Source organism: Urocampus carinirostris, chromosome 7, assembly GCF_059441175.1.
Source record: "Urocampus carinirostris isolate Australia breed hairy pipefish chromosome 7, RoL_Ucar_1.0, whole genome shotgun sequence".
NCBI classification, from domain to species: Eukaryota; Metazoa; Chordata; class Actinopteri; order Syngnathiformes; family Syngnathidae; genus Urocampus; species Urocampus carinirostris.
The window spans coordinates 41737499-41763717 of record NC_142355.1 but is presented as its reverse complement, the minus strand read 5'-3'; the positions used below and the strand labels follow the sequence as shown (position 1 = coordinate 41763717).

At 38.9% G+C, this 26219-nt stretch overlaps 1 protein-coding gene across 1 annotated transcript in view; it reads right to left on the bottom strand.

The window, feature by feature from the left end:
• Window positions 1-523: 523 nt before the first annotated feature.
• The window catches only part of hipk2 (homeodomain interacting protein kinase 2), a 173896-nt gene continuing 148200 nt past the window's right edge, over window positions 524-26219 (bottom strand). The window contains exons 10-15 of the mRNA XM_088341004.1: window positions 23311-23438; window positions 17704-17886; window positions 16219-16542; window positions 10874-11127; window positions 10639-10793; window positions 524-7830 (exon numbers count right to left, since the gene is read on the bottom strand). Coding sequence (XP_088197130.1) covers window positions 7372-7830; window positions 10639-10793; window positions 10874-11127; window positions 16219-16542; window positions 17704-17886; window positions 23311-23438 — 1503 coding nt within the window. The 3' untranslated portion in view covers window positions 524-7371. The remainder of the gene's footprint in view (window positions 7831-10638; window positions 10794-10873; window positions 11128-16218; window positions 16543-17703; window positions 17887-23310; window positions 23439-26219) is intronic.

The following is a 26219-nucleotide window of genomic DNA, read 5'->3' as shown; positions in this document are numbered from 1 at the left end:
TCAAAATAGATTTGTAGATTTGTTTCCACTTTGCCCTTCCAGGTGTGCGCCATCCTTTTTGACCATTGTTATAACGCAAAACGTCACAGGCAGCTAAAAGATTTCCTCCAGAGCTTAAAAAAGTCTCAAACTTCTTCCCCAGCACACAGCTTCACTGTTACTTGTATCAACCTACTCTGTGCCAACTTGTTTTCAAAAAAAGAATTGTCATCACTCTCTATCAACAGGGATGTCTAACTCAGTTTGGCTCTGGGGCCGGATCCAGACCATCTGTTCTGAGGTGGGCTGGGTCAGTGTCAGACATGGGACCAAGTCACACATGTGCAAGTCTCAAGTAAGTCTCAAGTCTTCACCTTCAAGTCCCAAGTAAGTCCCAAGTATTTTTTTCTTGGGCAAGTCAAGTCACAAGTCAAGTCCCGAGTCTTAGATTGCCAAGTCCAAGTCAAGTCACAAGTCATAAAAACAGCGACTCGAGTCGACTCGAGTCCAAGTCACTAAGTCTCAAGTCCCCATGTCTGGTCAGTGTAATAATGTCTACGTTTTGCGGGGTGGACCCGTGTGGGCGGAAGCGAGAACTCCGGCAGGTGTGCTCAAAAAGAGGGATGGTACAGTATTTAATAACAAAAGGTGGTGACAAACTAACAAAGTTTCACGAAACAACGAATTGTCCAAAATAAAACCCAAACCTGACAAAGTCCAAACCGGAAATAAAGATTGAAGCTACAAATTGAAAATTACAAGGAACAAAGTAGTAAACTAAAAAGAAGTCCAAACAAGAAACCTGAAACAAAAGAAATAAAAATGAAAAACAAATGCAGCAGGGCAGTGGAAATGCAAAATGACCCGACGACGTTTGATGTCCAAAATGTCATTGTGAGGAAAATTGGAGACAGGTGTGTCGTGAACGGACTCACCTATGCCGAGTTCTAAATCTGGTTGGGGCCCTCTAGTGGAAAGAAGCCTGCTAAACATTAACATAACCTCTTTCTGAGCCTCAGTTCTCGCCTGCTATGTGGGTCCACCCTTAAAACGTCAAAACGTTCAACTCCCAATTTTTAGCTATTTTTCAGTATTATGCTTTATCATTCAGCCTAACATTAGTAATTTACCTTACATATTATGATCACGGATCATAAGGGACCTTATCTAAACACGTTTACTTACATACTAACACTGTTTGTGTAGGACTACTGCTTCTGTCCCTTAAAAAGTTTTTTTCTTTTGTTTAAATTCAAAGAAAAATCTTGACTCGATCAGTATTTTAGTTAACGGCTTTATTTTAAAGCAAGACTAAGTCTTTGTGCATAATTAAATAAACTGCTCCAACCATCACATTCACATTTTTTGTAAAGGTTTGCCACTTCTGCTTTTAATCAGTCAGGTTCTTTAAATTCTTTAAAAAAAAATAATATTCATTGTGTTTCGCACGTAGAAATAGGGTGTGTAATAATATCTACTGCTTTTTAATGTCAAAAGTTTGCATGTATGCATTTATTCACAAACAATGGGAAAAGATTTTATGTTTAGCATTAAATGAGGTGTATTTTAACAGTAAGCGAATGTAGTTTTACACCTGAACCAATTAGCCATGTTATACAAACTCAACACTGCAATCTAGTGGGAGATGAAATCATGTGGTTAGCATTTATTTTAAAAGTCATTGATAGAAATTACCTTCAACTGCTTTTTTTTTTTTTTTTTAACAAACTCAGAAATCCATTAAATCATCCAATGTGCCGAGCTTCTTTTTTACATACTCGGAAATGAATGGCGGGATGGATTAAATCATCCAATCGGCCGGATCCGGCCTGTGGGCCATGTATTTGACAAGCCTGCTCTATTGACACAGAACCAGTGTCTTGAAACCAACGACCCACAGCCCCTAATCCTTCATTTGTATTCCATGCTTCATGTCTGCCCCTCAACTATGGTACAATAACTTTCTGTTTTGGGTCTGGTCTAGCAGTAAGAACCCAATAGTGAATACTGGTTTTCCTACTGCGACTAATTGAAACAACACTAGAATCATTGGGTATAGTCCTGCTGGAATATGTCCATGCATTGAGGATTTACTCAAAATCTAAGCGATGCACTTCAAAAAATGTTTAATAAATAATTTTGCCACAGCAGCACATTGTATGAAACATGCAAAACTGCCATAATGGGGAAAAATATCTAGGTTGAAAAGTTCAAACTATTTTTTAACAAGAAAATTGGTTATTGAAAATGTTTGGAATGAATGCTCATAGATGAGGGGTGTAACCTATAGGCCGGCTGCAAATTGTAGCTCGCCGATCATTTCTCAGCGGTCCTACACTGAAAATTAAGTTCGATAACACTTGTTCAAAAAACAAGCTCTGATTCTAACTCAAAGTACTGAAAACACCAAGAAAGGACATTCACTTTGCCTCAAAAAGTGAGTGAATCTTAAGAAAAAGTCTATAAATCAGGGTTCGCCAACCTTTTTGAACCCGAAAACTACTTTTATGTAACTGATTGGCGCAAAGGGCTATCGGTTTGAAATGCCTTTCTAAAATAGCAATTTCTTTTCTTACTCTATTATTGTCATTACCTGGTTTTACTTTTTAGGAAAGTAAAAGTAAGCATTCAACCATTAAAATATTTTTTTAAAGACACTGATCATGTATATGATTTTTTCATGCTAGTTTGAAAAACACTACGACCCATCACTTATGAGCTATTGTCAGAGCCAGTACGCGGGCTACTCAGGTGCCCTTAGGGCACAACGCATTGGAGACCGCTGCTATAAATCTGAACATACTACTTTTCCTTAAAATTGCACAAAAATATTATCAATTTAATTTTGTAAATAAAACCACAAAGAGGCAGATAATAGTGATTTCGTCCAGATCAGTGAAAATGGACTATTGCTTGAATTAAATATACAAAAATCTTTTTCTTTTTTCCACAAAATGTATCATTTTTTAAAATTCTAAACTCATAGAAAGCTATTTTTGGTTTCTGTTTTAATACAAAAAAACCAAAAAGCATAGATTATGTTGGGTTGGTAAATTACAGCAGAAAAAGGATAAATTGAAGTTGCTTCTTTATATTCCAAAATTTTTCTATGTGGGACTTCTAAATGCATTGTTAGGAGCCTATGACCTTAATAAAGTGAGAACGTAAATGTTTCTTCTGAGATGGTATAAAATATGTGTTTCCCAAAATTCAAATATAATGGTTAAAAATTCGTGATGAAACAATCATGATTCCCCGGTAGATCTATTATAAGTTATACTTGCTAATTCAGAAATTTTAATACCATTCACCGCTGACCTTCACCTTTACAATCTTGTTTAATTACACAACACTGAGCGATATCTGCAAAGCATGAAAACGGTTGTTTTAACTGTACATAAATTACTTAGAAATAGAAATCACATTAGGTATTTCAACTGAGAAGAACAGCGGCGGACATTCTTAGCCCAAAGATCAGGAAAATATGACTTTTTTTATACAGGATTAGCCTACTAACGATGTCCCAAATTTAATAGATAGTGTGTATTATTTTGCGCCTTCTAGTGGTGAAACATCATTTAAATAACCCATAACAATATTAATTTAAATAATATGCAAAAATACACAAACTATCATATAAACATGCGTTTTTTAAAAGTACTTGTAAGCCGAGAAATTTACATTTACTTTTCAAAACATGAGCCTCCCTTAGAGGGCGCCGACATGTTTGTCCAACATCTTGCTGCTATGGGTACACCCAAAAAACAAAAATCTTGTGAAAATCGGAGCAGTTTGATTACTTTAAGTCTCTTTTATTTTTCTTTGTGCTTGTCCTTTAGGTTGCAGGGCACAATACGGCGACATCTAGTGGCCAAATAATACACACTGTACCTTTTGAGGGAAATCTGGGCCAATAAGCAGCCATCTGATAGCTTGCTGAACCAATACTTAATTGTAGAACAATTTATCTAAATAAAGAATTAATTAGTTGATTTTGTCATTTAACACGGTTGTGTGAAGACACACCCGAAGACATAACCATGAAGGCTGGGTCAAAAGTGATTAAAGGTTTTGCTATTTATAGATATTTGAACTTGTGACAACCGTTACAAATATCTGCCGCCCGTTTTTGACAAATTTATGATTACCATCAAATAATTAGAAATTAGAAGAGAGTAATTTTTCCACAGAAATTAGGATAGACTAGTCTCTCATCAAAAATAATGTAACATGTTTTTAGGAAGATGTTTTGGGTACAAAAAGTACTTTTGGTGTCTATACTTAGTATAACTGGAAAACAATACGTTTTTAATGATTTAAATATTTTTTTCACCAACTGTTTTCAAGAGACGTTCGAATATAATCAACTGACAGAATTCTTTAAATAACACCCTTACCAGAAACACTTGTACTTAGACCCAGATTCACTTGAAGAATAAGAATGAATATTAACAACTTTGGTAAATACCCCTGGCAAGTTACCTGCCGCACACGCAAAAGAAATCAATCTGAGATTATGTATCATCTGCCGTTATCAAGGGCCATGTGAAAGCCTGCACCTGCAAAAGAGCTGCCTTTTCCTATTCCAAGTTCGTCAAAATAAGACATGACTTTACCGTGATCAAGCTGGGTAAACTGTGTTGTTACGTTTGTAAGGCACTACAGGGGAACAAAAGCTAAAGGAGGTGGACTACACACATGGCTAACAGTAGCACACACTCACACTCAATCCACATTATACATGCCTATGTTATATATAACCACTTTGTGCAATCACATTATAAAAGAGGAACAAGTGATTACATTAGTATGTGGAAAGAACATTTCTTGAAAGTTTTAGGGGTGCAGACTGCTACATTCTATGAATGGGGCCAAGCTCAGACACCTAAAACTTAAACAATAGTTGGTGAAACAAAAAATAAAGTATAGCGATCAACATTAAAGAAAGGGTGTTGTCGTCAGGTATTTCCAGAAGCCTGCGGCTCAAGGACTCGGAGTGGAGTAGGTTGCCTCCTTTTCCAACCGTCGCCAAAGTGGAAATATTAACACAGTTCAAGGCCCATCAGTATATATTTTTCGCTTTAAGAGCAGCAGATTTTCGTATTTCACCTTCTCCCCCCAATAATTTTGGGTTATTAAACCTCAACCTATGTTCAGCAGTCCTTCCCACAGTTCAGATTGGCGGATTTCAAGAAAAATAAGCTCTCAATCCCTCCAATCATACATGGAATTTAGCACATGAACTAAACAAAAACAAATTCTGCTAAGCTGTTCCTTGTAGGAGGGGAAAACAATCACAAACTCCTATTATTCCCCTAGAGCAGTGGTCGTGAACCACTAGGCAGCAGATAAGAAACAGGCCGTGGGTAGATTTGTACTGGGCCACACAGATAGAAGAAGTTCCATTATTTTTTACCTTTTGTTATTTTACTGACAATGCCATGTTTCACACTGGACTTGAACCGGAATTTGATGTTCTACTTTGAATTAAAATCAGTGTAGTTTTGAACACGGTAGTGACCAGAGTGCGTTGCTAATAGCATGCCCGTCTCACAGTTCAGAGGTCCTGAGTCAAATTCCAGCTCCTTGCGTGGAGTTTGCATGTTCTCACGTGCCCACGGGCACTCCGGTTTCCTTCCACATTCTAAAAACATGTTTTTCCTAAAAACATAGTTATTAGAGGGCACCCTAGCCACCCTTATTTGGAAAATTAATGAAAGTGATTTTGGTGTGAGCACAGCACAGATGGAATTGCTTCCGTTTACCCCGTGTGCAAACAGGCAATAATTAAGACACAAGTACAACAAACAAACAAACAAAAACAAGTGTACCATCTCGTTAGCCTAGGTTTCCTACATTTTCCATCCATCCATTTACTCAGCCACTTATCATCACTAAGGTCGTTGGGGGTGCTGGAGCCCATCCCAGCCATCATCGCATGAGGCGCAGGGGACACTCTGAACTGGTTGCTAGCCAGGGTACACAGAGACAGACTCAGACAGGCTCAGTTAAACCTAGGGAGAATTTGGGTCAATCAACTTGAATAACCTTTTGGAATGTTGGAGGAAACTAGAGTGCCTAGGAAAAACCCGCACACGAACATGTAATCTCCGCACGGGGAGGCTGCAGTAGCGGGAATTGAAACCTGGACCTCCACAGTGTGGGGCTGCGCGCTTTTGTGTGATGTTGTTATTACGAATTGCTGGGCATACTACTTAGCCAAGGTTGTTTGGGCCGTGGTTTGTTAAAACATTTGGAAGTGTTGTTTTTGATATAAGATTGGAGGCGGCTGCTTGGAGTTGCCATACCCAATTTGGCCGCCGGAGGGTGTTAGAGACCCCACAAAAGCAAATGTTTATTGTTTTTTGTGAGGGGGTATTTATTGGCCGTGCCTTGACACGAAATTTAGACGGTCGGGCCTAAAGTACAAATGCGTAAATTTTCACGAAAATCAGTTCAGCCGTTTCTAAGCTTATAAGTCACATACTAACACACACAAATCTGAACTTATAAACAGGGTTCCCACGGATCCTTTAAGTATCGAAAGGCATTAAATTCATTATTCTAAAAAAAGGCCTTAATCGGCATTAAAATGTCTTAAATCCAATTTTCGAACTTCCTAAAATATGAACACATGAATAAGATGTGTATTTGTTTGAACTAAAAAGATTTATCAACATTTATCAATTGTCTTTTTTTTCACTGATTTACTCTGGTGGCAACATGGCGTGACCACAATAACACAACAATCAAAACGGTTATGTGGTTTCAGTCGGGCATATAAGCGCAGAAACATGTTTGAGATCTACCTCAAATTCAAATAGCTACTTCGGAGAGAAACGTTTACTTTGTGACATGTGAAAGTGTCAATTTAATAAGAAGTGGCTGTGCCAGGTAAGGTGTACGAGGCACCGTGTATTGTGTGCAACAAATATTTGTCTATTTTTGCTTTGTTTGTTATAATTGTGTTTTTTTGGTCGGCGTGGTCTTAAATTTTATTTCAAAAGGAATTTAAAAAGTCTTAAATCTTGAATTTAGCTAGCCTTAAGCTGTATGAACCCTGCATAAAATAGTTTTGATTAGATAAATGCTATAAATGTTGTTGTAATTATCGTTATTATTATTTTAAAAAACTACAAACATGTTCAATGCTGCCCTAAGGTCAGGCTGTGAAAACATTGTCAGACAATGAACCGGTCCTTGGCACAGAAAAGGTTGCCGACCACTGCCCTAGAGAACCACAAAGCCGCTTTCCCCCACTCTTTTGTCCATTATGTCTTCAAGTCATGTGGCAGTTGGATAAGAATCGCAAAGCCCTCTTGGTGTGTATGTGTGTGAGGGTGCAGAATCTGTGGACGCAGCAGTGCCAGGTCAGCCTCTCCAGTATCTTCTTTAGAGGTAAGGGTACTGGTTGACCTTGGTGGGGCTCAGTGGGAATCCAGTGTAGACAGTGGAGGAAGGTGAAGCACTGATATAGGCCTGGTGAGCAAACTGGGCCTGGAACTGGCCATGGTGCAAGGTGGGTGAGGGCAGGATACCGTGAGTCATGCTGACTGGACCCTGGTGCATAATGCTGGGTGGGTAACTCGCATGTTGGCGTGCCGAGCCTTGGGAGGCTACCAGGTGAGCCACGGCACCGCTGGAGCCCAGGGCCGCGGCAGGAGCTGCGTAAGTGTACAGGTGAGGCTGGCTGGAGAGGTGCGTGGCTGCCAAATGTGGGTGCACGCCACCCGCATGGGGCGGGCTATTGTGATGGAAAGAAAAGGGGGCCTGAGTGGCGAGGGTGGGGGTGATGTAGGCCTGCTGGCGGAGGGGACCTCCGTTCAGTTCTGCTACCATTTGCTGCTGGGCCTGGAGGAGACAGTAAAAATAATTTGATCTTACATCTGAGGTAAAAATCCATATTTGTGTCACAATCTTGCACTCAGGTTCCCTCTCTATCCCTTTGTTTTAAATCAAATCACCTTGGGTAGGAGTGTGCATTCAAGACAGCTTAGCAACCTAGGGTGGAAGTTAAGGATTTTGGGCCCGATTTCTTGGAGAAAAATTGACCAAATAAGGTAACGTCTAGAGTCTAGACGTTACCTTATTTGGTCAATTTTTCTCCTCCTTTATGCACTCGTCTTGATTTCTTCCTGTTACAACTCTTGCTAGTCATAATTTAAACACTCTGTGTCCTTGGGTGTCACCCTCGCTGTTTTGACTTACTGGAACATGGACCCCTCTTTATCTTGGATCACAATTGTTGCATCACTAGCTGCCTTATAGTGTACTGAACCCTGCTAGAATACAAAAGACCACCGTTTGCTATACTAAGCAATGTTTTTGCACTTTGCTTACATACACCTTAAGTGAGTTCTTGCTGCTCTGGAGTCTTAATGGCTCCGTGGTGCCTTTTAAAAAATGCTTGATAATGAAAATGTGGTTTTTGTAAGGGGGACAAACATGACACAAACAGTCTTGACATTTTCCAGTGAATTTAGATACACATTATAGAGTGTTCCGAGCATTTTTTTGTCCAATATGGCTCTTTCAACATTTTAGGTTGCAAATAAAATATATAAATGCCTTATAATGGAAGAAATCCATTTTAAAATGTCTTCATTTTGAACAAGCAGTGTACATAATGAAAAGCTCCTTAAAAAAGATTCTAGAATAAAATCAAGTCTCTCATAGACGAATGATGTGACTGTTAATGAGAAACTTTAGATGTGCAAGTCCAAATATGTTACTCTATATGTTTCATATGTCACGTCATTCTCCAGCACTTTCCCAATCCCCATTCCTTAAACCTAATACGTTCCGTCCAGAAAAGCTCTGCTAAATGTAAGATAAAAGCAGATTGGTTCAGTGGAATATGAGGGCACTTTAAACTCAGTTGGGCATAGTTAAAGGGATATCCATATTCTAAAATCTACAAAAAGTGAGAAAATAGTACGTTTTTGGACAATATCTACATATATTTCATTGGTATACAGATGCTGCCCTACTTACGGACGATTGTTGGTAAGTTGAATTGGTCCGTAAGTTGCTTCAGTGCTATACTTTGTATGTTCAAGGTTTATACAAGTATGTTTAAGGCTTGTATAAGTAGCCTGTATTGTTTTGTACTAAAAAAGTAAATATTCAATAAAATAATATGCTCTATAAAAATAAATCAAGTGAAGTTTAACATACTTGTGGAAGATGGGCTTCAAGAGTTAGGCTACTTCCTCCTCCGTGGTAGAACCGCATCAATCCTTCTTATTTCACCTTCATTTTAAAAGAAACAGCTCGCCTCTTTTTTACTCTTAACACCAAAAATATTGAATGGATGCATGAGATATTAAACCAAAACAAACGTCAAAGTTATTAGCGGGCTAAAGATACAGTAAACGTAGTATGTTTACACACGAACTAGGAAGTAGAAGCCAGATTTCTTCTTCGGGGTGGATGCTGGGTGACCTCTCACAGCGCCACGCTACAAAAAGAAGCACTACAGTACTGTCCTCTACTCGGGAAAAGGAGCACACAATACAAAATCTAACTTACAGCAATGTCCAGATTTTTTTCAACATCCCAAATGTTTTTTTCGTATGTACCTTTTTTCAAAGGGTAGTAAGTAGGGAAGCGTCTGTATTCCGATTATTTTCCAAGATAATGCTCTTTGAAGACAGTTTGCTTCGTCTATGACTTTCTGAGCTGTGATGTTATGAGAAGAACAGCAGCACCCTAGCCAGCCAGTCGCCATATTGGTCTACTTGTTAATTGGTCGAAGAGTGTTTTAAGCCAAGTTTTGGTAGTTTTTGTGGAGAATGCCGAGGCATTGTGTCGCAGGTGGGAGCAGCAATGGTACATCGAAAAAACGGGAGGCTGGCCGACAAAAAGCAAGCAGTAAATGGCCAGTATAACTGGGAGCCAACAACAAAAAACAGCCAAGGCAACAAACAAACCTAGCCAGGAACAAAATCAATCGACCACAGCAGGCCAGCCAGCTAGCCGACTGCTAACAGGGCTTACCTGGACCAAACAAAACTGGAAACCTTAGCCCAGACGCTAACGAAGAGCTATCAGGACAATATATTTATTTTAAGATACAATAACAAAGAAAAGGTCACAATAACTGACAGAAAAGGAGGTGAAGGAAAAAAAAAGAAAAACACGCTGTACACGACTGCAGTTAATCTTACCTCACGCAGGTTTTCATTATCGAAGTACGCAATTCAGACAAAACGGTCAAAAGTCCCCTAGCGAGCAAAGTTTCAATTCCTGCAAGCAGAAATGAACGCTGTGCAATCTCTGTTTACTACCGCCGCTGTCTGTCTTTAAACGGGAATAGCCATTGTTATAAGTGAGGGGATATGATGAGGTCAATCGTTCTAATTTGAGACTAAACTTCTTAGGCGTGGACTATTTTGCAACATATCTGCATGATTGTGTGGCGAAACATGACACATATTGTACCTAAAAGAGAAAAAACAATTTTATAATCCCTTTAACAAATACTTAATAGAGAAAAATGAATTACTTTCAACTTTTTAAAGACGCTTTAAAAGCCGCATTTTATCTTTTAAACAAAGTTTCTCGGCCCTCTGCCTGTACTGTTAAAAATATTTCTCCAGTTAGCATATTGATACTTTTTGATAGTGTTTAGTGTGGGGTGACATTTGTTGTTTGTACCTGGCTGAGATTGAGAGACTGTTGTTGGAGTGGGTGCGGCCCTGAGCGCTGCTGTCTGTACCGTGCCGTCACACCAGCAGAGTAGTGAGTATTCCCCAAAAGCACTCCGTTAGAGGATTTGAACTTGTAAGGGGAATTCTGATTATTCATTGCATCTGAACAGAAAAAGACAAAAGTGTGTCATTGGACTAAGAAAGGTTTTGAAGCAAGACGTTAACTTGAATGTTTCAGTTACCTGGAATCAAGCGTTCACACTCAGTGATAACCTCGCTGGTCTGAGTTTTAAGAGGGGGAATGATGATGGTGCGCTGGTTGCTGTTGTTGTAGTTGTCCAGAGTGTTGGTTTTGGTGTCAAAGTTGTTGTTGTTGTTATTATTGTGGCGTCGAGACTCCACAGAGTGAGGGCTGTTTTTTCTGGACCAGTCGGTGTCAGGTGAATCGTGCACAGTCACACAGCTGATCACGTTTGTTCTTTGCTTGGAAGATGAGCTGCAAAGAATGAATGTAATGGAACACAAAATGAACATACCCCACTATTGTCACACACGGCGCTGCCCGTCATTGCAAAGGTCCGGCTCATCTCTGGATAGCAAAATAATGCTGTCCATCAGGGGTCTCCAACCTTTCTCAAGCGGAGAGCAATTATTTTTTTAAATTAGTACCAAGTGCTACCAGTTTTAAATGCATTTCTAAAAAAAAGACAACTTGTTGTTACTATGTTATCACCCAGTTAATTACTGGAAGTAGGGTTAAATAGACCCTGTCAACCACTCAAAAAAATCAGGAGCCAAACCCTTAAGTTTCAAACCAGAACCCTAGCCCCAACCTTATTTCGGAACCCTAAACCTTTGCTCCTAACCCTAGCCATATACCTAACAATAGCTGTAAACCAGGCCTTCACCCTGTTTAAAACTGTAACTGAAGCTCTAAACCTATTATAGAAACCCACATAGAGACTAGAACCCTAATTTGGAGCTCAAATCCTAGTTCCTTACCCCAAATGTACACATAATTCAAGTTGTTACCCTAGCCTCAATCCTAATTTGGAACCATAACATAAGTTTAAAACCCTCGCTCAACACTTAACCTAAGAAATATGGCAACATTTCCAAGCATATGAAAACACTTCACCTAAAATTTTTCAAAACCAGCACTGGTGAGCTATTTTCAGAACAGGTCTGCAGGCATGTCAGATACCCTCAGGGACAACCTGTTGCCCACGGGCACCATGTTGGAGACCCCTGCTGTACATAAAAAAACAAAGACAACAAGATGATGAAGGTGCTGTATCTGAGTCAAATCAGGATGTTTTTTCTGCTACTAGTAACCATGGAATCCAGTACTATCTGTTTCATGTGAGGGAGCAAACTCCTACCCCACTCAAAAAAAAACGGCCTAGAGAGGGATGGGCACCGCTAGGCTACACTTTCCCAAGACCCACCACAGAAAATGATGCCCCAACAACTTTAGTGGTTAAGGGATCTGAGATCCAGAATTGGTAAAAAAAAGTGTTGCCTATTTTAAAGTGTCAGAGTGTATTTTTAGTTATTCCTTGTGCCTAAAAAAAGATTCTTTTTTTAACATAACTTCACTGATTAATTTAATCACTCAAAACAACCTAAAGGGATCTGACATTGTTGTCCACCATCTTGTAGCTAGGCGTACACAAAAAACTGAAAAATGCTGGGCAAAGAGTAAAATGGTGTGTTTTTTTTTAACTTGAAATGTTTGTAGTTTGCATTTTAGCACTCGTTTTCAGTTACATTCCATCAACAGTCTCAAAGTTATAGAGACAAAAGGCCAAAAAAAGGCTAACAAGCCTAGGGCCGGACTGATTGAATTTAGATTTTTTTTTCAAAATGGTGCATACTGGTGGGCCAGCACCCAAAAGCGGGTCACGGACCCGCTTTCAGTGCGTCGCAGCCCTTTGTCTTGACAAAAAATGCAAAGATAAAAATAAATAAATAATGGTAAATAGCATTCCTTATGAGTATATTGGGATAATGCACCGCAAACGCAATTCAAAACCAGCGATTTCACACCACAGAAAAATACCGGTAACATTTACTTTAGTTATGTGTAGCATGGCTTAACGCAGATAGTGAAAAATATATGACATGTGGATTTCATTATCTTGAAGACAAAGAACAACAAAAGCCAAAGATTGTTTTGTGCATCATTACATATACATATACCGTAAATTTCGGACTATAAGCCGCTACTTTTTTCCCAAATGTTCAGCCCTGCGGCTTATTCAGGGAAGCGGCCAATTTATGGAATTTTTCTAACGGCCACCAGCTGCGCTCGAGTATAAAAGGTAAAATCAAGAGTAGAATGTGTGCCCCAAGAAAGACTGCAACCTCTAAGTACAAGCATACATTGTCTGTATGGTTAAGTTAAGTTCCGATAATGTGGAAGACGGATTGACGGCGACAAATATGAGGAGGAAGTTGAGGACCATCTTCCGTAAATTTCACAACTACGTGATGCTTTTTTTTAACAAGCACGTTTGATACATTGCGAGCGTGATCCTACTAGCGTGTTGGTACCTTTCAAAAGCACGGTTTGGGATGAAAGTTATATTATTATTATTAAAGCTTTGAAAACTCTCTCGGTGTACCGTCTTTCTTCGTAAATATGTGTAACCATGTATAATATGTATTTGAAACTGTATATTTTTGTAATGTATTTATTTCAGAGATTTATTCTGTTATGTGTTCTACATAACGGGCTGATGGGAATTGGGGTAAAGCTGAGTTACCGGTAGATCTGTCTGTTGTCGCAGCGGACAATAGTGGATATATATTTTTCCCACCCTTAACTTTGGAAATATACATTTTGTTTCCTTGGATTACTTTCAACGGGACCCGGACTTTACAAGTCTGCATCATACGTTAATTCCGGGTATCATTTTCCAATTATGATGCCAACTGTGGTTCTAGAATCAAGTACTATATATGTGGTTATAATCGTGGAACTTACAACCTGGCTTGGGTTAAACTTGTGATTGTGTCACAAGTATTAATGCGGGCGCACGCGGCTTATACATGGGTGCGGCTTGTGTAAGTACAAAAGTGGCAAATCACCTATAAAGTGGTGAGTGCGGCTTATAGTCAGGTGCACTCTATAGTCCGGAATTTACGGTACATATATATATATATATATATATATATATATATATATATATATATATATATATATATATATATATATAAATATATATATATCGTTGGATTCAATTTCATGTTAGTGCATGTTGAGTCTGTCTCATTGGGTATCACCCTTGCTAAAAAATGGCTAAAGCTACTTAAATGAAGCGTTTACGATTGTCTTAAATGGACAGCTTGTATTATTTGACCAACAGTTTTCACTGTATGGTAGAGGAATCCAAATTACGGAGGTTATATGATAGTTCATGGATTTTTGCTTATCATTTGAATAAAAATGGGTTGTTTTTTGATTAGGTTTCTTAACCACTAGGAGGCGTTAAATAATGCACCTTGTTCAATCAAAAGTGTAGCCATTTGAGGGAATATTATGATCTGAAGTTGTTTTGGTTTAGGTTGTTATATTGTTTTTTAAAGAAATGTGAATATATTCTACTATACAATATTTTATCTTCTTTACTGGTTGGGTGCATCATATGAGGTGTTCTTAAAAAGTTAAAAGTTACTTTTCTTTATGAAGTATGTGTTAACAATGCCTAACTGAGTTCAAAGAGCCGTCATGCTTGATTTTCCATCGCACCTGTCTGCTTTTCTACTTTTTGCAGGGCTGTTTGGGGCAGAACACGTTAGGTAGGAAGAAAGGGGGGGTTAGGGAACTTCATTCTCACCTCCAGGTTTCTTTTGATTTGTATGTGTAGCATGAACATGGTGAAAGTAAGGAAAGGGTTGCTTCAAGTACAGTCCAAACACCAAGAAAGACGAAAAGATAAGAGTTTATACAAGCATGTCTAAGAAATGCACGTGCTTGAATCATGAAAGCGCTGACGAAAGCAGCAATAATGACACAAGCCGGCGGATGGTTGCAGCGAGAAATAGGTTCCAAATTCCGTACAACCACCTTTCACGTTACAAAACAGTGGTTTGTTTGGGGCTTCATGCGAGAACACTATACCTTTGGCAATTTAATTATGTCCGCAATCAACTCAGCACACTCAGCAAATGTTCCCTCTAAGCTTCCACGTCTCTTAGCACACAAAGTCTGTGAGCATCGCTTAAAACAGTGACTTTCAACCACTGTGAGAGATCGTCAGGTGTGGCGTGAGAAATTATCCAATGTCACTTTTTAAAATTGAAAATTTTAATAAACATTTTTGAATCATTTTTTTTTTTGCAAATATGTCTTCGGGGCAGCACAGCGGCGCAGTGGTTAGTACGTGTGCGACACAGTTCTGAGGTCATGAGATCGAACCTTCCTGTGTGGAGTATGCATGTTCTCCCTTTGCCTGCGTGGGTTTCCTCCCACATTCCAAAAACATGCATTTCAGGTAATTGGCCTGTTCAAATTGTCCCTAGGTGTGAATGAGCGAGTAAATGGTTGTCTGTCTCTGTGTGCCCTGCGATTGGCTGGCAACCAGTTCAGGGTGTCCCCTGCCCATTGCCCGAGAATAGCTGGGATGGGCTCCAGCACCCCCGCGACCCTACTGAGGATAAGCAGTGCCGATAATGGATTGATGGATGGATTATATCATTGTCAAGAGTCTGTTCTGTAAAAACGGGGGGTATTATAAATCATGTATAGTCGATTCCTTCTCAAGGTTTCGTCATTTTCCTCATGTTGAGGTTTTTGAATTTTTCCTTGCCCTCATGTTGGTTTCAGATCAGGGGATGGTGTAATAGTCTGTAATAGTCTGTAATAATAATAATGTCTCAATGTCTGTAATAATAGTCTGTGCAGTAACCTGTGCAGCCCTTTGAGTCTCTTTGTGATTAAGGGCTATACAATTAAAAATGACTTGACTTGACTTAATGTTACATAACAATTTTTAGTATATAATACATGGATAAAAGCTACAAAAACAACTTGTTTGGGAGCTGAGAGAGCACGCTCTTTTAAGTGAGCCGAAAGAACCGCCTCTCTAAAAAAAGTTGCAAACTTGTGCTGTAACATTGACATGGTCACCAAGGTGAGAAAGGTCACGAAAGTACATAGTCTTAACTGTGCGGGCTATAATTAAAGTAAACCACATTTTTTTCTCTATATCTGTCTGGGGGATCAAAAATAATTCTCCATTCCATTCTCTACCATTTCCACCGCCATCTCTATCGTCCTCCCCTCTATTATGGTGCAAGAACTGGAGCTCAAATGCACGCTTGATTCTATTAACTCAATCTCGTGTTGACATTGACTTCAATATACTGGGCTTATAACTGTGCAGATGTTAACTAATTTCAAGCCCTGATTTTTATGCGCAGTATATTTTTTGGTGCTCTGAGCAAGCCTGGGCAGTGCATAATTGCACACAAGCTCAGCTTAGAGGGAACACTGCACTCACCCTCTCACATGTTTTTGATGCAGCACTGAGCAAAAAATATCCAAACAATTTATCAATTTCTTCCAAAAGGCGCCACTGACCTATTTTTAAACGTGTGGTTGTCTTCCTCATCGGTGTCACTGCTGATCGTGATGATGCTGACGGCAGGACTGGGCGTGTCAGGAATGATAATGGTCTGTCTGGGGACATGTTGTTGGTGCGGATGGCAGCGAGTGGTGCTAGAAACCTGCTTGGCCTCAGTAGTCCCCCAGCCGCTTCCCCCACGGCCCAGCAGGGGAGGGCAAACGGAGGCCGAGCTGCTTTGGAGCACGGCACACCGCGGGGGCGTGTTCTCCTTCACCCTTTTGGAACGCTGTGGTGAAACGACTGTCTGAGTGGATGACACTTCATAGGCTGAAGATTTCCTTTAAGGTAGACGCACAAAAGCATGTCTAAGTATGGTAAAACCAAAAATAAAGCATCTTTTTTTTCTGTGCAACCCAGTACCAAATGACACATAGCCAAACGGTTTGTGGCCTGGTGGTTGCCGACCACTGGTATAGATGACATACAAAGAGGCAGTGGATTTTGTCTCATTTTCAGTCATGATACCAGAGACAACATACATTCTTATGTGCATTTCACATGTTACAACGACAATAAATGTGTCACTTACAAAACTTAGAAGAGAATCAAAGAATAGAATAGAACTATTAAACCACACTATTTTCAGTCACGGTACAAGAGATGAATGTTTAATTTCTTTGTGCCATTCAAATGTTACAATGACAATAAATTTGTTACTTACAATACTTGGGATGGATTCGTGTAATATAAATAACTAATGTATCACCCTTTTGAGTCACTGTACCAGAGACGAATGTTAATCTGGTTGTGCATTTCACATGTCACAATGACAATAAATTTGTCACAATTCTTGGACTGGAACAAAGGAATAAAACTATTTTATCACTCTAGTTTTAGTACTAGAAGTGAATGTTGTAATATAACTTTTCTAGTCTCTTCTAAGTATTGTGACACATTTTTTGTCATTCAATTAGTAATAACACTATTTTTAAGTTCTATGTTATTTTTAAAATCAGATGTCACTTTAAATTCTACATGTATATGTGCAGTATATGGGGCAGCTTTTAATTTTATTGACACTTTGTGTAATGACAATGAAGGTTCTATTATATTCTTTTATTCTAAGTGACAAATTTGTTGTCATTGTAACATGTAATATGCTCAACGAAATTAACATTTATCTCTGGTACCGTGATCTGGAAAGGTGTGATAATGCGATAAAACCAAATGCCTTTTCATTTAATAGTTACATTACTTGTGGCCCAATGGTAAGGACTCAGTGCTTGCACCATTGCGACCTGGGTTCGATTCCTGTTACATTTTTCAACTGCTCAGACTGTATTACTTCGTGTATAAGCGCACCCAAAATTTGAGTTTATAGGTTAAAAATGCATTTTACATTAATAAAACTGATTTTTTTAAATTCACATTTAGCATTTCCAGTGAAAAGCAATGTGTGCACCAGCTCAGCAAATGTCATCATTATTAACCAAACATACCTGGCAGAATCCTGGTGGTGTTTGTTCTTTTTCGAAGAGGAGTTGTTATTGGATGAGGGTTGCCTCATAACATGAGCCACTCCAACATTGAGAGGCTGGTTGGATGGGAGAGTGACGTGGCCAGCCAACAATGTTGGCTGCTGCATGATGGGATTGTAATGGCTACCATGAGGGTGGGAATTTCTGTTGGACAAAACACAGGTAAGCAACACTTCAAAGGAGAATACAGCCGCAGACATTTCTATGTTAATTTATTTTGAGCTCATTCAAGGTTCCTACCTATTAGGGCTAGTTAAATTCCAGACATTTTAAGACTTGTATTAATCCCTTTTGAAATTAAAGTTAAGACCAAGTCGACAAAAACAAACCCAATTGAAGCAAAAAAAACCCTCACATGAATTAGAGGCAATTTTGAAGAAATGTCTAAATTAAACAAATATAATAAAACAATTTGAAAAGGAAACAATAGGATTTTCAATTGCAATTATTTCCTAGTTCAGGCTTATTTGCAGAGTGTTTATAACACGGAATGAGTTTGATGAAGTAAATCGTATATTCGTTTTTTCTTGCATACATTGTGCTCATTGGCATTGGTTTTTCTTCGCATAAGACAATACAATGCCATCTAGTGGTCAAATATTTCACACTGTGGCTTTATTGCGTGGTGTATCGAGTCAGACTCCTGGGAAACAAGGTAACTATTTGAAGCACTTCACCCACAACTCAAGCACTTTTTAAGCCTTGAAAACACAAAATTAAAATTCAGTCGGCATGTTTTTTTTTCAGTGTACAGGTGTAGTTTTTCCCTCCCAAATGTGGTAACAGATGTGTAAAGAAACTCTTTAAAAATGAAAACAAAATGTTTTAAGGGTAGGCACAGAGAGAGAGAGTTAGGGACAAAGAAAACAGGGAGGACAAAGGAGCTGACACCATCTGTGGAGTGATAGCTCTGCAGAGGCAGTGCGACATTTTTCCTGATTGTTTCTCTTAGACCAGAGAGAGATATTGGATGGGAAGAAAAAAAGCTAGCAGAGAGGAAGTTGATGGTTGAGGAGGGGGACATTTGAAGATGATTTGAAATTGTCACAGATGTACAGCGGAGAATGACTAAACATACACGGCCCCCCGCAAATCTGAACATGCACAGTATAAACCCTGCATCCTGCTTCCCTCCCTGCAGACTGCTTTTCATTTCCATTACACAAGTTGTCTAACTGAGAGGCAAAGTGTATGTTCTTTGATGTGTACATAAACAATATTTTTGCAATGTCTTAAATGCTTAAGCTCATTCGGTTCCAGATGACACCAACATATGTTAGTGACATTGATTATACAGAAAGAATAACGACTGTCAATCGGATATTGAAATTCATTAAAACAATGGATGTATGTATTTAATTTTACAATCTTTACAACGTTGCCAAAATTTGCACTATATTGTCTCAGTCTGATGCCGAGATTATAATTAAAATGTTTGTTACCTTCCATCTCAATTACTGTAATGTACTACTCTCTGGTCTACTGAAGTCTGGTATCAAGAGCCTGCAGCTGGTACAAAATACCGCAGAGAAGCTTTTAACTAAGACACGAAAGTTTCATCACACTACCCCAATTTTGGTTAACCTGCACTGTCAGTTTAAAAATGTGATTTTTAAGTTCTGTGGGTATTATGAAAAAAATTATGCATGTACTTGCCCCCTCATATCTTTCAGATTTAATTTCTTAGTCGGAGCCTTGGGTTGGAAAGTGATGGTCTACTAGTGATCCCAAGAACCAAGAAGAAATCCCCAGGTTCGAGAGCATTCTCCATTCAGACCCTAGTGCTGCGGAATGCTTTGCCCTCTGAGATTCAACCTCAGTGAAACTGTTTAAATGTAGGGTTAAAACACACTTTTATTCTATAGCTTATGAATGACCTATGTTTCATAGTGATGATGGCTGTGTGATGTTTGTTGATGCCCTTGGCAACATCCATTGCAGCCTGGTCATCCTAAAAGGAGGATTACCCGATGTGCGGCCCCTTCTCAAGGTTTTAATTTCGTCATGCTGAGTTTTTTTCTGCAGCACAGCGGTTAGCACGTGTGCGACACAGTTCTGAGGTCATGACATCGAACCTTCCTGTGTGGAGTTTGCATGTTCTCCCCGTGCTTGTGTGGGTTTCCTCCAGGCACTCCGGTCCAAATTGTCCCTAAGTGTAAGTGCGAGTGAGTTGTCTGTCATTGTGTGCCCTTTGACCGGCTGACAACCGGTTCAGGGTGTCCCCTGCCCACTGCCCGAAGATAGCTGGGATGGGTTCCAGCACCCCTGCGACCCTAATGAGGATAAGTGGTGCAGATAATGGATGGATGGATGGATGGAGTTTTTTTCTTGCCCTTGTAGATTTTAGATCATACGATTGTGTAATAATAGTCTGTAGTGTGTGCAGCCCTTCGCGACTTCTTGTAAAGGCTACGCAAATAAACATGACTTGCTATTAAATGTAAATAAGACCTAGATAATGTTTTTGGCCAATTTTAAATAAAACATAGAATTACCTATTCTGATAGATGATGCAACATTTGAAAATATGAATGAAAATACATTCCAGGGAGTCATAATTGATAACCAAATGTCCTGGAAACCCCACGTTAGACACATAATAAGCAAAATCTCCATGATTTGTAATTTTGAACAAGGTAAAACTGTTCCTTGATCAGGACGCACTCCATACTTTGTACTGTAAACTGGGTACTTCCATATTTAACATATAGTGGTGAAATGTGGGGAAACACTTATCAAAATGCAGTGGAATCGTATGCCTTTCTGGATCATACGCATGAACTGTTTCTACAGTCTAAGATGCTCAAATTTCAGGACCATGTCAAATATATAACCGGTATAACCTTATGTAAAGGTTTTAACAAACTGTCGCCCGTAAATTTACAGATAATGTTTGAAATTCAACAAAGTGTTCATAATGTGAGAGGCTATTGAGAATTTAAAGTACCTAGAGTTCGAACTACATGTAAAGGTTTTTCTATTTCTCTACGTGGTGTGAAACCCTGGAACAGTCTGAGTTTACAAGTAAACAATGCAAAAATATTCACAGGTTTAAACTAGTCTCAAAACAGTTCTGGTCACAATATGCACTGCAAGGGTCTTAGTGTGCTATGTAATGTATGTCTGGTTTCTTACCAATGTTGGTATTGTGTCCTGACCATCGTTAGTACCTGTCCTTACAAGTGTTGGTATATTATTGTGTTGAAATTGTAGGTTTGTAATGTCATTTATTTAGGTAGGGTGCTGTGTTATGGTTTTTATTTTGAATATGTTCTCCCTGCAAAATTGAATCAGGGAAGCATTCCAAAGGTTCGGCTTTGTCTACTCACTTTGGGCACATGATTATGTATTATATTATTGTATTACACCTCTTGTTTTTGTGCAAATATTTTATTGTTTCATTTGGTAGTTCATTGATGTTGTTTTTTAATGTTCTGTGCCTATGTAAAGTCTCAATCATCATTATTATCATGTCTCTTAAGGGTAAATATCCTCTCATAAATACACTGGTATTCTTGTGTTTCCATAAAGATGAAGAACAGGATGTCAGTGAGCAATGTTATGAGTAACGTGTTACAAAGGAACACGCTCCTGGAACACAATTACTTTTCTAGGTAATGAGTACTGTAACGGGTTAATAATCAAATTTTGTAACGACATGGTGCTGTGTTATTTTGCTACCTATCAAATGCAGATTGTTGTAAACTCCTGCATTATTCACATTGTCACATACAACCCTCAATCCACCAACAACACTCTACACCAATTTTAATGCATCAACTCAAAGACCTGATTCATTCAATCTAACAAATACCCACCTACCCGCATCAAAAAATGTTTCCTCGGATATGTACAATTCAGGTAGGTCACCCTTTTGGACTTCAAAACAGTGAATTTCTCCTGAACTGTCATTCTTTTTGGAGGGAACTACCATCAAAACGACATGTGTTTTCCCTCTTTACAAATTAGTGTTGAAATTAGTGTGTCCCAAGAGTGGAGCTTCAGTGGTCGTATACTTTTTTCGTGACCAAATTTAAGCACTGTCAAGGCCAATTTTTCAGTACCTTCAAAGGAAGAAATCCAGTGCTGATTTTTGTTGGTGACTTTGATGACTTTGATGACTAAAATAAAGTTGTTGCTAGCACATACTTTGCTATTTTGAGCTGTTCCTATCTAAACTAAACTTTTTGTGTCAATGGGCTACTATAAACTGACAAATTCCACCATTCTGCCTCAACAATGCATGCGCTGCTTGGCTACTTCACACTTGCTTACAAAAAAGAAAAGGGCGCTATATATAGGTGTTGGGTAATAATTGAGTTCAATACAGAGGAAGAAAGAAAGAAAGTAGTGTATTTATAAGAGCAGAAAAAATTACCCAATTTGCACTAATTTCAATAATAATAATTGCTCTGAAGCATGGTGCATTCAATCTTTTAATCTTAAAGACTGATGATTTTTGATTTCTGCTTTACTTATTTAAATTTATATGTGTGTTTTTCAATGATCTGTGTCTAAATTGGTTAAAATTGATTTGGAAATAGTTAATTTTATTTTTGCATTCTAGCATTTATTTATAGCAATGAGGAGTTAATATTTTTCATTTTTATTCATTTATTCATTTGCATTTTCTGGGGTTTTGTGTTGTTTGACTTTAAATCTGTTTAGTGCGTATAAAGCTAAATTTGTTTTGTATTTTATCTTTTTTTTGTAGATCTGGAAATATTTTACTTTATATTTCATGTGTTTTGCATAAATCCCCTGCAAAACACATAAAATGACTAATTACTAAATAACCACAACCTCCTGACATAAAACAATAGTGAGACAAATTAAAGCAAATGTACATTATGGAAAAAAATCACTGCAAGACTTCAACTGAAACTAGATCAATTCGAGAAAAGATGGAAGCTTATCACACCATTTTTACTTGATGTCTAAACACCTCACTTTTTATTTTATTTGTTTCATTAAATAAATCTGGGGAGGCATTTGATTTATCAGTGACCTGAGTGACCAGTTTTCTAAATAGCGCTGTCCTTTTGGGTGCGACAAGCGACCAAATTAGGCATGTTGGTGTTATTTGTATGCATTGTTTCTTCATTTATTGAGTGGTCTACAGAGTTGGACTGGGGACAAAAATGGCAATTTCAAGCATTTCCAAGCACTTCACCCAAAATTCAACCTTTTTTCTCTTCTTGAAAAGACAACATTAAAATTCAACCTTTTTTAAAGATTACAAGCAATCGTAAAAATCCTGGAACTACCGTCAAAACGACATGTGTATTCCGTTTTTACAAATTAGTGTTGAAATTAGGCCAGCTCAATAGTTGAGCATTTTTTGTTTGGCTTGATCTAAAAAAATTGTATCTAACATCCTTACTTTCTTTATGTCCCAGAAAAGTCTCAAAAGTCATGTGTACATTTCATGCAAATTTAATGGAACTGAGAGACGCTTCAAAGTAATTAGTTACCACTCTTTCAGTTTACTTAGACCCTTGCCAGCTCATTTATCCGCATGCAAAGATTCCAAAATCTCATATTAGGTGAGCGAAAGATGTTGTTTACCTCCAGTTGGCAAGAGGCTGTGTGTTGCTCATGGATTCGGGGATGACGGCTGCATGCTGAACCGAAGTGTGAGTGAGCTGCTGCCAGGCCGGAGGAAGCAGGATTTGCTGGGTAGTGCTTGGCCAAGCCTGCTGAGGTAAAACCACACACAATAGGGAGTTCAAACACCAAAGATCAAATGCAAAGCAGATAATAAAAAGACTGTAAAGAGAGAAACAGTCATGCATTAGGGAAAGTGTGCAACAAAACATGAAAACATGATTTATTTGGATAATTACTTATAAGGGTGCAATTAATCTAAGTCTCCTAGCGATGCAAAAGCAAATGAATTAGCCTCAAGAGGTGAGCCCGAGAGTTTATAAAACAATTTTGTTAACGTAGTTTATGTTGTTGATGTATGCACATTGATATGTAATACAAAGTTAGTACACCCTTTTCATGGTCAAATTCAAGCTTTTTTTAAAGGACTTTCAACGCCAATTTTTCAATTTCTTCAGTACCTTCGAATGAGAAAAAAACCCCGATTTGAAATCTGTATTTTGCAAAACACAAACATATCTGCAATTTACATATGTACATTTTAATCTTGAGTGTGCATTCAACAAGTCACGATTTTGAGATTTAGAGTATACCACAAATATATAGGTGTTGGGTGAAAATGTTATATGTAGCTTACATTTTAAGTTGCATGAAGTTCTTCCCATTACAATCTACCAGATGGAAACGCTACCTTAATTTTTTTGCATGGCCCACAGCAAATGTCCATGATTGATACGTATTCCTTAAACTGATACACATTTCATAGTGCCCAGTTAAGAAGTAGCATGCACCAATCCTCTTGGGTGTGACCCTTAGGGAGTAATGACACTTCATAGGCCAATGCCGTATCAACTAATTCCATCTGCAGTTAGTCATGATAGAAAAAGAAATGCAATGGCAAAGCGAAGCCACCAGAGAGCAGCGTAATTTTCAAGCAGACGTGTTGAGAAACATGGCACAAAATTCAAGGACCTCACCCATAATTTAAGCACTTTTTAATCATTGAAAACACAACATTCAAGCACCCGTACAAACCCTACGATGTCTACATCCAATATTGTTTAAACACAATAAGTATTCACTTTCTAAATTTCCAACACACTCTGGGATTTCTTTGCATCTCTCTGTCTATGAGTGCATTATGTATTCTATTGCTCACAACTAGTGATCTACATACCTTTCTAAGCAGACGTTTTGTTACTACCCTGCCGGGTTTGAAACGGTAACCCAGTTAACAGGGCCCACCCTGTTTTTTCTTTAAACTCATAGAGTCCACCAGCGCTATCAGCAACCCGCCACCTACCACGCCGGGTGAAAAACAATTTGTCACCTCCGGACTCTGAATGCCACAGCAACCACTTGCTGATTGTTTCCAAATTTTCTGCATTCCTGCATCAGATAAGTGTTCCCGAAATTATCACAAAACTGGATACACTATGCCTCTCCCGCCTCACATACAGCTGGATCAAGGACTTTTTGACCAAACAGGCCCCAGAATGTGACACTGGGTCCCCACCTCTCCTCTTTCCACAACCTGAGCACTGGATAACCACAGGGCTGGAGGGCTGCGTGCTAATTAGACAAACCTCATTGTCAAGTTCCCTGATGTCACTACAGTGGTTGGACTGCTCTAACAAAGCGACAAGGCAGCCCAATGAGAGGAGATCCAGAGGCCGACCACCTGGTGCTCTGAAAACAACACACAAAAAATGAAAGATCATCGTGGACTTCAGAGAGAACATGAGAGATCTGCCATCCTTCTACATCAATGATGAGTGTGTGGAAAAGGTCCACACATTCAGGTTTCTGGGGTCCTAATCTCCAAAGATCTGTCCTGGACAGCAAAGACCACAGCCATCATAAGGAAAGTCCAGCAAAGTATACACTTCCTGAGAGTCCTTAGGAGCACCAACCTATACAGGAAGCTGCGGCTGGCTTTCTACCACTCATCCTTTAAGGGCCTGATGAGTTACTGCGTTTCAACATGGTACGGGAACTTCAGTGAGTTGGACAGAGTAGGATGCAGAAGACAGTGAAAGCAGCACAGCGAATTGTTCCCTGCCCTCTCTCTCCCTGATAGACATCTACTCCACACTGTGCCTTAGCAGAGGCCAATCCATCATGAAGGAAAGGTGACATCCAGGTGCCCAGCTTTTTCACCTGCTGCACTCTGTGGGGCAACACACGAGCATCAGTGCAAGAACAAACAGTATGAGAAACGATTTCTGCCCGAAAGCCATTATCACCCCGAACTCCCATCTACAGCGTTTATAAACATATCGTTTTCTACAATTGGTACAATGAATATGCACATATTTATTATATACAAGCGTTGCCAGGCCAATCGAATATGGGATTTGGCTGCTTGAAGTGGTCAGTGTTCAGGAGCTGCAGTACCCAATCTGGCAGCCAAATAGTGTTAGAGACCCCACGAAAGCAGATGTTTATTGATTTTGTTGGTATTCATTGGGGTGCCTTGACATGAAAACGAGCCAAAGTAAAAGTGTGTACATTTTTAGGAAAAGCCATTCAACTGTTTCGGCACTTATAAGTTGTGTTTCCCAACCTTGTTCGAGCCAAGGCGCACTCTTTTTCCTGAAAAAGAAATCTTGAGGTACACTATCCGTCAAATGTTTTCTGGCAGCTGTTTATTTATTTATCTCAAAATGAAATGATCATATTGCCTAAACTGCCAGTATAAAGTATTTTGGATCACTGCATCTGGAAAGCATCACAGGTTATTAATGATTAATACATATGCCCAAATTTAGGATTTTTTTGAATTTTGAACCGTGTTCTTTAAGGTTTGCTATAGTTTACCTTGCCTTATTTTCTTCAAAGAAAATTGTCAAACATAGTGTTTTAACAGA